General features: G+C 44.4%; 1 protein-coding gene across 1 annotated transcript in view; it reads right to left on the bottom strand.

The window, feature by feature from the left end:
* Nucleotides 1-15685, bottom strand: part of LOC124712115 (43 kDa receptor-associated protein of the synapse homolog) — a 308753-nt gene that overhangs the window by 30239 nt on the left and 262829 nt on the right. Inside the window, exon 8 of the mRNA XM_047242413.1 lies at nucleotides 12209-12400. Coding sequence (XP_047098369.1) covers nucleotides 12209-12400 — 192 coding nt within the window. The remainder of the gene's footprint in view (nucleotides 1-12208; nucleotides 12401-15685) is intronic.

The following is a 15685-nucleotide window of genomic DNA, read 5'->3' as shown; positions in this document are numbered from 1 at the left end:
ATAAACTTTGTAGAGCTGTGAAATCGCTTCAATCATTTGTAATAACCCTGTATAATGTAAATGTGCTTGTTAACAGGAATGGTTTATCACTATAGTCCGATTAACGAATGACGGTGGTGCCCGTAGATCGAGGCACGGAAGGAAAACTTAGTGTTGTCAATTCCAAGAGACTGTTGTGGTATTCGCTAAGAGGTGCTTTGTGCTTGAAGAAAAGTTTTTTTGCAAATCACGTGTCTCGTTCGCTTATATAGCATTTATCGCTTACCGCCAACACCACCTATGACAACGCGTAATAAATTTAATACAAATTCAGCAAATAACTCGCTATGGCCACTTTTGCACGCTGTCGTTTATGTGTTACAGTGAATACTCGTTTTACTGAGAACACGTTCTTGATGCGTGATTCTACATTGTACTGAACTCTAATTTATTTCTGGTCAAAAGTGAATGTCATTTAACACTGGATTTATCTAGAAAAAACACATTTTGACAAAATAACTCAGTTTAAACTGTTTCGATCAAGGTCAAGTTTCGTTTACTTTACGTGTGACGCATTGAAAAGATTCCTAGTAGCTATTACAAGTGGAAGGTCTCCACCTACGACAGCAGCCAGTCAAAAACACACAGAATCTGTAGCTAGTACGAGTGCAGTGCCTCAGATAATTCTAGCTAGTGACGGAGATCCAGAAGATGCGGTTAAGGCGAAACAACAATTCTAAATAACAGTAGCTAGATAAAAAGTTCTTGGATAGTTGACAAAAAGCGCCAAGAGGCGAAACTGGATTTTGATTCAACACACACTTCTGTACAAATCAGTGATAATACGAGGGTTGTCCAGAAAGTAGGTGCCGATCGGTCGCTAAATGGAAACAACAGTGAAAATCAGAAACATTTTATTTGTGAGAGTTAGCTATACTTTCCAGATACTTCTCTACATAGTCTCCGCTCCGATTTAGACATTTGTCGGGGCTTTATACCAAATTTCCAACACCACGGTCATAGAAGTCAGCTGCCTGTGCTTTCCGATAATTCTCTACGCTGGTCTATAGCGCTTAGCTTGCGCCGAAGTGTTGTCTTCGTATCCAGCGTTTCATGTGAACAGATATGGTACTCAGGGCGAGCCAATTAGGGCTGTGTTGTGGATGATCGAACATTTCCCATCGAAGAGGCTGCAGGAGCGTCTCCACTGCCCTTGCAAAGTGCGTCTGAGAATTGCCATGAAGAAGGAAGTGCGTGGCAGTTGTATTAACTGTAGGCTGTATTCATTAAGGCGAAGCCTCTCAGTGGGCCCTCCTACTCGGCAGGAGACATCATTGTTCTAGGTACCTTTACTCGCTCACAGTAAACTCACAATTGAAAAGAGCGTCTTGATGCGATCGACGGTCATACTAGAGACACTACCCAACACATCTGTGCAAAGCTTCAACGGGTTTTCACTGTGGTGTCCATTTCGCGACGGATAGGAACTTACTTTCTGGACAACCCTCGTACAATTATATGAGTTCCTGATGCCGACAGAGCAAAAGCAGACTTCTGCAATATTATTGGAGTGGTTCTTCCAAAGGATTAACAGGGTTTGCATACGAATGGAACTAAATATGGATGCTCGATAAATCGTATTGCAGGCATGTGTTGTTGAATCGGTTTCAATAATTAGGGCCGAATGTGGTTGCAAACTCTTGGTTCAAAGCAGTGAAAATGTGCCACTGTTAAATGTTGCTAAATATGTAAGTAGTTCATCAGTGTCTTTAGGCTTAATATTCTGACTAATTTGCATAGTGCGTAGAAGCTCCTATAGAATATCTAATCGCTTCTTAAGTAAGCAAATAAATATGCTTTTTCAGGTCCGAATTCGACATGTCCAAAGAAAAATTATTGCAACTAGAAGAAGTGCAAGAGACAAATTTATCTTTAAGAACAACTGCCAAGACAGCAGCCTTAGGAACATGCCAGTGATTTGTTGGCTGTTTGTGTAAGAAAGCGTTTATGTGAAAAAGGTGCTTTTGTACGAAAACGGCCACCTGTGTAATTCGAAATGCCATGACAGTTTGCCTTGCAGTAACAAGTAATCTAAACTTGTTTCCTTTTTATTGTTTGTTATGTTCCTCTTTTATTGAGACTCAAGCCCTTTTTGTTAAACGTGTCAGACTAATTAATATATTTTAGTGTATGATTATTTTTATTTCACTCTTTTTAATTAAAACCGTTGATGTGTCTTGTGATGTTCTTTAAGATGTTACTTTAGTGGATGACTACATAGTATTAAAGAATACAACTATTTTTAATCTCAAGCAACACTTGATTGCTTTTGGTTGAATTATTTCCCTCGAAGAAGTTTCTCTACCTAAAACTAGTTTTACCTGGATTTTAAATATGCATAGCAGTAAATTCTAGTTATGGCCAGGAAATTCATTTTTGTAACAACGGTTTTCAGTATAAACTACACCCCACAACAGAATTAAAGGATGATATTTTCGAAAGCCCGTAATTGTCCCCCATTACGACACGTAAGTTTTAAGTTTGGCTCAAAGGTGACTATACCCTTCTTCTGTAATGGTGCAAAAGCCTGGCGCTTTACGAAGTCATCCTCGGACTCGGCACACTGTGTGCACATGCGAAAATATGGCCGCAGCTCACAGCATGTGAACTGTAAGGTGCGTTAATGCCGTCACCTTGGCAAGAAATTTCACCAAAATTCTGTCCAACGCCACGGTGGACGTGTCACACGATGAGAAGATTGTCACATCCCACCTTACCGACATTCCATCCCTTCTTTGACGTCTCTGTAAGCACCTTACAGTTGTACCTGACTTCGACACCAATTAAGTGTAGGGGCTGCGTAGCGCCTGAAGTTAGGCAATAGTCACGCAATGACTGTCGAAGGGGTTGCCTAACCTTCAGGTGATAGAGCAGCAGTCAGGCTGATTTGGTGTCGAAATTTATTTCCTAACATGCTCAATAAAGATGCAGCGGTGGGACCACGGGTGTTCCCAAATTCGGGGATCTTAGAAGGACATTGTTCAGTTTTTTCTGCTCCACAGAAGGTCGTAAAATACGAGATCTGAAAAAGCATGAGTAGCCTTTGCTGCTTCGGATCACGTTCGAATCCCGTTGAATGGTTTTAAATCGTGGCTCCAACCAGTACACGAGAGCAAAAAGTGCGGTCGCGGTGAACTCCAAAGGGTCACGATCAGATTCAAATGGGGATGCAGCCCAACAATGTCCTGAGAGAAGGGTTGAAACATCCGAAGGTGTTAATGGTATCAGAGATTGTCAAGAACATCTTCCTATTGCTTATCGCCATGCGAAATGTTGTGTTCCAACCGCGAAATGTGTGAGAATCAATACCTCAGGGAAAGGATCGGTTCTTTTAACGCGCTTTTCCACCCCATGGGGCCTTCTCGTGTCGATTCTGAGAGGCAGTATGTCTGAGAAATTTTCATCAGCCAGTTAGGGAAAGCGCATAATTTGAACACTGGGTGGTGCGATTCTCACCTCTGTCGCAGAACAAGTGGTGAAATGTTTGTAGGAAGGGCTGTGACGACCTTTTTATCTTGTGAGACGTCCGTTTTTGCTGGCCGGAATTGTCGTGAAATTTGGTGCCAATGTGATATCATTAACACACCTTACAGCTCGTATGAACTTCTGAGCTGTGGCCTTCTGCTCGCATGTGTAGACACCTTGCCATTTAAAGCATCACCGATGCTGCAAGGCGCCATACACAGGGCACCACACTTTCGCACTATTACAGATGAGGTTTGTAGACAACTTTGAGGCAGATTTCAAACTTTTATTTCGTAATGGGAGGCAATTACAGGATTTCTAATAAGTGATCCTTTCATTCTGTTGTGCAGCATAGTTTTAACTAGAGAAATCGCATTCCCATTAATAACCGGTTCTGACTGCAACATACCTATCAAAGCGTTGTAAGTTTACAAATTTGCGACCTGACACTTGCGGCGGGAACTGTGTCTGTACACCAGTGAAGATGCGAGAATGCTCACTGGCTTTTCCGCTGGATCAGCTAAGCACCTTATACCACTCTGAATTGCACACCATGCTATAGATTTCCTTTAAGATATTTCGTTATTGCAAATACCCCCCTTCCAAACGCACATAGAAATGTCCTATGCTGCAACGTTTTTAAAGGGAACCACCAAATCGCAGCTGTGGCTCAAGGCTAAAGTAAGGATTGAGGAGACTCTGCACAGTATCGGAGAGGATAGGAGTGCTTGGAAAACAATGACAAGAAGGGACAGCATGATAGGACATCTGTTAAGACATCAGGGACTAACTTCCATAATACTAGAGGGAGCTGTTGAGACCAAAAACTGTAAGGAAGACAGAGACTGGAATACACGCAGCAAGTAATTGAGGGCTAGTTTGCAAGTGCTACTCTGAGATGAAGAGGTTGGCTCAGGAGAGCGGGTCCTGTCAAACCGTCAGGAGAGAGAGAGAGAGAGAAGTGCAGAAACCCATACACACAGAAGTTCCTAAGTAACATTACCCTCGCCTAAAAAAAGTCTTGGAACATGATTCTCCACCTTGAATTATTTAGACTAGGAAATTCTTAGATTATAATTGAGCGGTTTGCACGCTGTCGGCCAGTGCTTCCCTCGCCACCCATTGGTCATCGCTATCCAGGACTCCCTTTCTCTCCTTGCTCAACGTGGATGCTCAGTGGTTTTCATTTGGACCCCAGGCCATGTTGGGATTACTGGTAATGAACTATCCTATCAACTGGCTAAGTTAGCTACTACCAGGCCATCTCTCGCTGTTGGCATTCGATCGGTATTACGTCGTCAGGTTTTAGGTCTTAGGGATGCAGAATGGCACACTTTTCCTTCGCCGAACAAGCTCAGGGCGATTAAGGATACGACAACTCCGTGGCGGTCCTTCTGGGCCTCTCGTAAGGCCTCTGTCGTCCTATGCCGGCTCCGCAACGGCCATACTTGGTTGACTCACGGTTATCTCCTCCATCGTGAGGACGTGCCTCTCTGTCGTTGTGGATCGATGTTGACTGTGGCCCACATCTTATTGGACTGCCCCTACTTAGCCACTTTGCGATGGACTTTTAGCTATCCAGACTCGCTACCCCTGGTGTTGGCTGACAATGCTTCAGCGGCGGATCTCGTTTTACGTTTTATTCGTGATGGGGTTTTTTATCGCTTTATTTAAGGGAGGGACCTTCCACCTTATCGGTGAGTGGAGGGGATGGCAGGCCCTCTTGCTCCCCCATTCGCCCCGACTGGATTGGCTTCAACTGGGCTTGGTGGTTCACCCCGGCCCTCTGCCTCCCCACTCCTTTCCTTATGGGATCTGTTATATCTTGAGCATCTCCCTTCTCTCCTGTGCTTCTTCCTTCACGCCCATGTCATTAGCCACTTTCCTTCACTCTCCTATTCTTCCGTCGTTTTCCTTCCTTCCCTGTCAGTAGTTTATCATTTTGTGGATACTGTAGTTCCCTATTTTAATGTGGGATTTTGTCGGCTTTATTTAATCTAAGGTCGGAGGGACTGATGACCGCGTAGTTTGGTCTCTTCTCCACCCTACCAACTTAGATTAGGTCAAAACAGACTCAGGAGCGTATACTGCAATTTCTCATGTTGAAATTTTCACAAACGGTAACTACACTGCTGGAAAAAATGTAACACCCTGAAGGATTGTGATCAGTGCCACCAGGGTTTAATATACAGGGTTATTACAAATGATTGAAGCGATTTCACAGCTCTACAATAACTTTATTATTTGAGATATTTTCACAATGCTTTGCACACACATACAAAAACTCAAAAAGTTTTTTTAGGCATTCACAAATGTTCGATATGTGCCCCTTTAGTGATTCGGCAGACATCAAGCCGATAATCAAGTTCCTCCCACACTCAGCGCGGCATGTCCCCATCAATGAGTTCGAAAGCATCGTTGATGCGAGCTCGCAGTTCTGGCACGTTTCTTGGTAGAGGAGGTTTAAACACTGAATCTTTCACATAACCCCACAGAAAGAAATCGCATGGGGTTAAGTCCCTGCTTGCTTTATTCGTCGACTTCCGCGGGCTACGCGTGAAACTTGCCCGCACGCGTTCAACCGTTTCTTCGCTCACTGCAGGCCGACCCGTTGATTTCCCCTTACAGAGGCATCCAGAAGCTTTAAACTGCGCATACCATCGCCGAATGGAGTTAGCAGTTGGTGGATCTTTGTTGAACTTCGTCCTGAAGTGTCGTTGCACTGTTATGACTGACTGATGTGAGTGCATTTCAAGCACGAAATACGCTTTCTCGGCTCCTGTCGCCATTTTGTCTCACTGCGCTCTCGAGCGCTCTGGCGGCAGAAACCTGAAGTGCGGCTTCAGCCGAACAAAACTTTATGAGTTTTTCTACGTATCTGTAGTGTGTCGTGACCATATGTCAATGAATGAAGCTACAGTGAATTTATGAAATCGCTTCAATCATTTGTAATAGCCCTGTACTGTAGTGTTAGTTATTCTTTTGTCGCGATCATCGGCGATCAGGTGGAGCTGAGGAGGCTTGTCTGGGCACCCTAAATTTTGCTGACAGTATCAGTGCTGCATTTAGGGCGAACAGTACTTGCAGAATTCATTCTAGCGTATAACTACGCCCCATCGAGGTGTACGTTCTTCTCTTAAACAGCTTCGGCCATTTGTACGTGCTCGCATTTTGGGCCTGTGGAAGCTTGATGGACACGCGACGGATTGTTGCACATGTTGGGCAGAATGCATCGGTGGTAAGTCGCTGATCCAAGAGTGGTCTGTGGAACATATGCACAGCTGTAGACCGGGTTCTGAACGTCCTCGTGGTACAGATGCAATTCAAGATCGACGCGCTGTAAAGCACTGGTGGCTGACTGAACAACATGCAGAGACGAAATCCGAGGAGATGCTGCACGTGCTGTGTCATCAGGGATCATTCAGAGTTCTCTGCTGCACCAGGATTAAGAAAAAAATGGCTCTGAGCACTATAGGACTTAACAGCTGTGGTCGTCAGTCCCCTAGAACGTAGAACTACTTAAACCTAACTAACCTAAGGACATCTCACACATCCATGCCCGAGGCAGGATTCGAACCTGCGACCGTAGCAGTCGCGCGGTTCCGGACTGAGCGCCTAGAACAGCGAGACACCGCGGCCGGCAGGATTAAGAGCACTCGTGCCTGTGGCTATGCAGCCACTGACAGCGCGACACCGCAAAGCATGGCGTACTCTGGAGTCGTGAAAGAGTTGAGGAGAGGGTCGAATGGCACTCTGTTGTCTTCAGTAATAAGAGTAGGTACTGTCTGTTTGCGATTGTTTTACATACAAGCGTGTGGGGTACACGAAACGCAGGCTTCACGATGTGGGGGAGCCATCAGTTACAATTCGCGGTCTAATCTGGTGTTTCTGCTGGGTAAAGTAACAGGTGTCCGCTACTTTGCGCGGATTGTGATCCCAGTACTACTACCATTCCTTCTACAGTAACGGGTTATGATTTTTCAGTAGGACAATGCATATCCACTTAAGGCTGCTGCATGATCTTCGTAGTGTACACAATTGCCCTTACCGACCGGCCGTTGTGACCGAGCGGTTCTAGGCGCTTCAGTCTGCAACCGAGCAACCGCTACGGTCGCAGGTTCGAATCCTGCCTCGGTCATGGATGTGTGTGATGTCCTTAGGTTGGTTAGGTTTAAGTGGTTCTAAGTTCTGAGGGACTGATGACCTCACATGTCAAGTCCCATAGTGCTCAGAGCCATTTGAACCATTTCGCCCTGACCGGCAAGATCACCATATCCCTCGACAGTTGAACACGCATGGTACTTATGAAGTGTGAACTTACCACTTCTCCAGGGCCTGCAAGAATCATTGAAGAATTGCGACAAAAGACGGAAGATGCTTGGGACAATGTACCGCAGGATACCATTCGCCACTTTAATGGTCGTTTGCGTGCGAAGATACACGCCTGCGCTGCAGCCAGATGGGGGCACACTGTATAGGGATGTATTTATTTTGGCACTCTTTAGCCTGACATGTGTGTTTCATTTGGTCTGAATTAGTTATCATATACTCCTACAGTGGCGAACCACCTACCACCTCATTTGTGAATACAATGACCTTGTGCTTGTGGGGGTTGCATTTTCTCCCAGCATTGTACAGGGTGTTTCAAAAAGGATATACGTATTTCGAATGCATATGGTTCTTAAACTTTATGACATACAAATATGAAACTCTACACACATCTTTACGGACCTCTCAAGTTCATATAACAGATGTTCAATATGTCCTCCATCAGCGATTCGAACAAATCACGTCGATACTCAAATTCCTCCCATACTCGGGCAAGCATGTCCTACGTCACTGATCTTATGGTAGTGCGGATCCTGTTCTCCAACACTTCCAGGTGCTGTGGGAGTGGTGGTAGATAAACGTTGTCTTTATCAAAACCCCACAGGAACAAGTCGGAGGGTTTCAAATCCGGTGACCGTGGAGTCCAGGTGAGACATGATAAGTCGCCAGCTCCTTGACGACCATTCCAACGGTTCGGTAGAGTTTCATTCAGATATTCACGCACTTGGCGACTCCAGTGAGTGGGTGACCCGTCTTGTTGAAAAATGAAATTGTCTTCGTGCAGCTTCGGAAACAACCAGTTTTGTAACCTAGGGAGATACTGCTGACCGTTAACCGTGTTTCCATCAAAGAAGAATGGGCCGTAAACAGATGATCGGGATACCGCCCAAAACACATTGTCTTTGGGCGAATCTCGTACATGTTCAATGTGGGTTATGTAGGCCCCAGATTTGAACATTGTGTTTTTTACCTGACCACTAACATGGAAAGTCGCTTCATCACTGAGCACGATGCGCTGTGCGAAAGTGTTACCACTGTCAATAGCATCAAGAATCTCGTTAAAAAATGCGACACGTTTACATTTGTCATCAGGACACAGAGCTTGTAACAGCTGTAACTTGTACGGCTTCATAACCAACCGACGCCTCAAAACACGCCAAATTGTTGTTGTAGGCAGTTGTAACTCCTGAATGACACGACGATTTGATTTTGAAGGACTACGTTGGAAAGCAGTTTGAATTATTGCAACATTTTCCTCAGGAACACGAGGGCGGCAAGGACTCTTTTCTTTACGTACACATCCTGTATCTAGAAACTGTCGATACCATCTGAGAATGTTCCACCCATTCGGAGGATCAATTTAGTACCTCAGCCCGAAGAGTCTTTGCACAGTAATCACGGAATTGCACTTCGCAAACTCGAAAACACAAAATGATTTCTGCTGCAGAGTAGCCATTTTAAACATACGAGGGGCGTTTGAAAAAGAAAATGGTTCAAATGGCTCTGAGCAAAATGCGACTTAACTTCTGAGGTCATCAGTCGCCTAGAACTTAGAACTAATTAAACCTAATTAACCTAAGGACATCACACATATCCATGCCCGAGGCAGGATTCGAACCTGCGACCGGAGCGGTCGCTCGGCTCCAGACTGTAGCGCCTAGAACAGCACGGCCACTCCGGCCGGCGCGTTTTAAAAGTCCGTGCAATGTCCGAGAGATGGCACCACCGACGCGTATCGAGGTCATTTTTAGTTAGTAGCATCTTTGGAAAGAACGCACACCAAGTTTCAGCCATATTTGTCTATTTCTTTATGTTTGGCATTCAAGTGAATCAAGGAAGTCGAGTGATTGTCAAAAAATGGACGAGAAAGAATTTCGCGTGGTGATTAAACATTGCTTTATGAAAGGCAAAACAGCTCAGGAGACTAAAGAGGAGCTTGATAAACATTACGGTGACTCTGCACCTTCGATTAGAACAGTTTATAAGTGGTTTCAAAATTTTCGAAGTGGCCATATGGGCACAAGTGATGCTGAACGTTCTGGACGCTCTGTGGAGTTTATGACTCCAGAAATCATTGATAAAATCCATGATATGGTGATGGATAACGAGTTAAGGTTCATGAGATTGTAAGTGCTGTGGGCATCTAGAATGAATGGGTACAAAATATTTTGCATAACCATTTGGACATGAGAAAGCTATCCGCAAGATGGGTTCCGCGATTGCTCACGCTTGACTAAAAACGGAACCATGTGAAGTGTTCCAAGGATTGTTACAGCTGTACAGGAAGAATCCGCAGGAATTTAAGCGCCGTTTCGTCACTGTGGATGAAAGATGGATGCGTTACTATACTCCTGAGACCAAAGAACAATCTAAACAATGGTTTACCAAGAGAGTATCTGCACCAAATTGATGAAAACCATTCCTTCGGACGGAAAGGTTATGGATACTGTCTTTTGGAATTCACAACGGATAATCGTCATCGGCTATCTGAAAAAGGGTAAAACTAATACAAGTGCATATTATTCATCGTTATTGGACCGTTTGAAAACTGGGCTGCAAGAAAAACGACGACGATTGGACCGCAAGAAATCCTTTTCCATCACGACAATGCACCAGCACACACCTCAACAGTTGTGGTCGCAAAATTAATGGAAATAGGATTCCAACACGTTTCACATCCTCCCTATTCTCCAGACTTGGCTCCCTCGGACTGCTGTTTATTCCCCAATTTGAAGAAATGGCTGGCGGGACAAAGATTTTATTCAAACGAGGAGGTAATTGCAGCAACTAATGGCTATTTTGCAGACTTGGACTATTCCTATTATTTGGAAGGCATCAACAAATTAGAACAGCGTTGGATGAAGTTTATAAGTCTAAAAGGAGACTATGTCGAAAAAGAAAAAAGGTTTAACCCAAACACGTAAGCAGTTTTTATTTTTGCACGGACTTTTCAAACGCCCCTCGTATGACGGTTACCAAGCAAAGCAGAAGACAACTGACATTTAGCGGCTATTAATGTAAACTAGACTTTGTATTCGTTTCTCCAGTAGCCGAGCCGAGGCGCAGCGACTGATAGTTCGGACAAAATAATACTTTGTAGTACGTGTATGAGAGTTGGCAATACTCTCTTAGGATTTAAAGGTTGGCTACAGCGCGCATACACAAGCTCTGGAATCTAAGATATTGTTGTCGCGCTTCGCAGCGCACAGATTAACTAGTGGCAGTTTGGAAGCCAGTGCAGGAGCCCGCCTACTGTGGCGCACACGTGTGTTGGGCGAGGGGTCGTCGCCGAGCTGCCGTACTGCCGTGTCCGCCAGCAGTGACACAGGATTTGGTATTTAGTTGATATTTTTTATAATTTGCAGCGCGCTTATTAATTTAAAAAATGGTTCAAATGGCTCTGAGCACTATGGGACTTAACATCTGTGGTCATCAGTCCCCTAGAACTTAGAACTACTTAAACCTAACTAACCTAAGGACATCACACACATCCATGCCCAAGGCAGGATTCGAACCTGCGACCGGAGCAGTCGCGCGGTTCCGGACTGAGCGCCTAGAACCGCTAGAACACCGCGGCCGGCGTTATTAATTTAAAGAAAAGGGTTTGTGTATGTGCGTAGGAGCAGACGGTAATTTCGATAATGATACGAGTTGAATTATTAAGGGAAGCCATTGTTAGGTGAATAGATTAAGTATTGATTTTTGTCATTGATTTCTTTTGTAATTGTCAGGGAAATGTTTCACTATGCATTTAACTGAGAAGTATTTCAGTCTGTCTCAAGAGTTTGATTAATTTGTAATATTGCTTTAATGCAACTGGAGGCAGATTTACATACGAAGCGATTGTTCAAAGAGTTTCTAGCGTTTTGTTAATTGAATGAGAAAGAATCGCTTTCGGAATATAGTTCATTACTTGTTTGGATTATCATTTATCGAGTTTAGATTTGACCAAACCCTTCTCTTGAATTATATGTAGTTGTAGTAAGCAGCAATAGCCGCAGCAACAGCAGGAGCCGCCATACAGAAAATGGATTGCACTCAGCATGAATAATAGGTTTTTTTATGTTTTTGTTAAATAATGGATTGCAGCAGATCAAGCAGTGGCAGCTGAAAGACCAAGTAAATTATTTGTTGCACACAGGACCAATTAAAAAAAATAGTTTAGGCGATCTCTGTAACAGTAAAGTTAGCAAGAGTACAAGCACGAGATTTTCAGTAGAAAACACGAGACAAGAAGATAGAGCTCGCAACTTTCATATATTCTTTTTGAAACACCCTGTAGTATAGCATGTGTGCTCTACCAGCAAAAACAATGTGCCCTCAAGTCCTGTTCTGGGATCTCTTGGAAGCGACTGGAGATTTGTGGAGGCGGTACCTTGGCGCCGACGGAACTGGCGACCTCCAGCAGCCTGGTGTTGAACTCGAGCGGGCGGCAGTTGCAGATCTTGTGCTGCAGCCGGAGCGCCTCGAGGCAGCGCGCCGCGCCGTCCATCGCCTCCATCTGGCACAGTCGGTCGCCCATCTCCGCCGCGGACCCCATGGCGCTCTCGTACTGCCGGTAGGCGCGCTGCAGCCACAGGCTCTGCAACACCACGACGGCGACACCGCCAGTAAGGGCATCACTCGCAGCGACTCAAAGGAAGGCCTCGGCGCTTGTTCGTGACGTCACGTCAGCTAGGCACGGCGAACGCCAGGTCTTTTGCAGGCAGAACGCCTGGGCGTGCTTATCACTATAAATATCTCATTTTTGGACAAAATGTTTGGTATTGTTTTGGATTCTGCAGTTTTATTTAGATGAAAGATTTTCTTACTATCGTAAAGCTAAAAATGAAGATCATAGTTCTGTACTACTGAATCCTGTCGAAATAAACGTAGATCAATATGAGAAGATGCTTTGCCCCATTGCAAGCTTCGGAAATTTTACGTTCGAGTAACTGTATTGACTTGATCCATTTTGCTATCAAAACTTACCCCAACCCCCTTACAATGAACTATTTATTTTCGTTTGACATCGTCACTGGAAATGTGAACTAATTTACATGTGTAAATGTCCAACTCTTGGCCGGCTGCGGTGGCCGTGCGGTTCTGGGCACTTCAGTCCGGAACCGCGTGACTGCTACGGTCCCAGGTTCGAATCCTGCCTCGGGCATGGATGTATGTGATGTCCTTAGGTTAGTTAGGTTTAAGTAGTTCTAAGTTCTAGGGGACTGATGACCTCAGATGTTGAGTCCCATAGTGCACAGAGACATTTGAACCATTTTTTGTACAACTGTTGCGTCATTAGATTACAGTCGTTTTCAACGAAAGGAATTCTAAACAGGAAACAAAATAGCTTCAACATCGAAAATACTGCTGAGCTTAAACTTTTTTAAACATGCACATTAGAAAAGATAAATATTCCCCTCTTGCAACTGAAAGGAGAAACTTTATAAGATAAAAAAATTTTATGTGATAAAACAAGTATCTCTCTTTTGCCTCTTCTTCTGTCCCCCACCCCCTCCCCCAACGTTTACAATCGCAAGATAATTCATTAACATTCAGTGCTCCTCACCCCATAGTCAACCAAGATACCTAAAGAATGTCCCAATGGAAACGCGTCGACGTATGTGGTATCAGCATGATGGTGCACCTGCACATTCCGCAATTAACACTAGGCTGACCCTTGACAGGATGTTCGACGGGCGTTTCATAGGACGTGGAGGACGCATAAATTGGCCAGTCCGTTCTCCTGATCTTACACCTCTGGACTTCTTTCTGTGGGGTACGTTAAAGGAGAATGTGTACCGTGATGTGCCTACAACCCCAGAGGATATGAAACAACGTATTGTGGCACCCTGCGGCGACATTACACCAGATGTACTGCGGCGTGTACGACATTCATTACGCCAGAGATTGCAATTGTGTGCAGCAAATGATGGCCACCACATTGAACATCTATTGGCCTGACATGTCGGGACACTCTCTATTCCACTCCGTAATTGAAAACGGAAACCACGTGTGTACGTGTACCTCACCCTTCATGGTAATGTACGTGTGCGTCAGTGAAAAAGACCAATAAAAAGGTGTTAGCATGTGGACGTAATGTGCTGTTCCAGTCTCTTCTGTACCTAAGGTCGGTCACCGTTCCCTTTGGATCCATACGTAATTCGGTGCTCTGCGATACACACGATCGAACAGCGGAGGAGTGGTACTCAAGCGTCAACTTTAGGTTACAATATCTCCGGATGTAATTAACATTTTACAATGCAACAAACGGCACTGATTACATATTTGTTTATATGTTCAGATGTGCTAACAAAACTAACGGGGTTCCATTTAAAAAAACGTAGGTTTGTGTTAAAAAACATACTTCGGTGCATTTTTTTATGGTTTGTATTAACCAATTACACTAGCCCCTCTCCTCACGTTCGGTCTGTGGAATCGATTCGTCAGTATTTGATGTGGTTTACGAAATATATCCAGCGGTAACGTTAGGTGACTCACCCTGTATATATTTCTCCTCTCATGATGTGACCAATATATTCTATTTTTCTAGTTCTGACTTCGTTCCCCGCTTCCTTATCCTTACTGATTCGCTTCACACCATCGTCATTGGTAATTCACTGTGTGAAGGATATTTTTAACACTCGTCGATACAGACACATCAATCCCTTAGTCTTCTTCATTTCTGCGTTATTTGTATTCCATACAAGAGCATTGGGATTACATAACATTTAATCTTTCGGAGTCGTAGTTATAAGTTCGATTTGCGATTCGTAATAAAAGATGTCATCTTAAAAAAGGCAGTTCAGGCTTGTTCATTTCTAAGAAGGGAGTTCCTTATTGCTTTACACTTTATTTTTTTCAGTCAATCATGGTGTACCATTTGATCATTATTACAGTTGCGAGTGTGTACTACTATAGTCTAACCGTAGATGGCAAGACAATCATAAGAAGTGTAATCCGTCCACACTACAGGCCAGTTTGAGAAGAGCTGTCTTTAAGTGAGCGGAAAACAAGGATTGTTGTGAAGAACAGCGCTGCACCGAGCGGGGTGGCGCAGTGGTTAGCACACTGGACTCGCATTCGGGAGGACGACGGTTCAATCCCGTCTCCAGCCAACCTGATTTAGGTTTTCCGTGATTTCCCTAAATCGTTTCAGGCAAATGCCGGGATGGTTCCTTTGAAAGGGCACGGCCGATTTCCTTCCCCATCCTTCCCTAACCCGAGCTTGCGCTCCGTCTCTAATGACCTCGTTGTCGACGGGACATTAAAAAAAAAAAAAAGAAAAAAAAGAAAACAACAACAACAGCGCTGCACGACGTGGTTTCAGCGAAAGGAGATGCAAACACTGCAGATATTCACAGGCGAATGTTGGCAGTGTGTGGAGAGCGTGCACCGTCACGAAAGATGCTCTTTCAACCCGACAACGCTCACGCCTGTACTAGTAGCAAAACCATGGCAGCCATCGCTGAAATGGGGTTTCCGGGTACTAGCATACCCACCACACTGTCTTGACTTGGCTCCTCCTATTCGGGGCTATGAAGAAATCTTTGGGCAGACAACACCAACATTTTGCAGACTCCCAGAAAGTGCGAGCAGGTGTCTTGCAGTGGGTGCGAGGGACTACAGAGAAGTGTTTAGAGGACGACCTACTGAAGTTACAGAGGCACCTGTACTTTCTTTAATGTTTCTGTGGACTCCAGAAGTATCATATTTTTTATCCATCCCCTCCACTTCCTCATCTATCTCTTTCATATCATTTTCCTGTGTCTGAATTATCTTGTCTGATCTCTACATCTGTTTTATTATACTTTTATTTGTTATACCCTTATGATTTTTTTTCGTCCATAGAAAGGGCTTTATTTGCCGT

The sequence above is a fragment of the Schistocerca piceifrons genome, chromosome 8 (genome assembly GCF_021461385.2).
Source record: "Schistocerca piceifrons isolate TAMUIC-IGC-003096 chromosome 8, iqSchPice1.1, whole genome shotgun sequence".
NCBI lineage: Eukaryota > Metazoa > Arthropoda > Insecta > Orthoptera > Acrididae > Schistocerca > Schistocerca piceifrons.
This window is presented reverse-complemented; position numbering and strand designations above follow the sequence as displayed.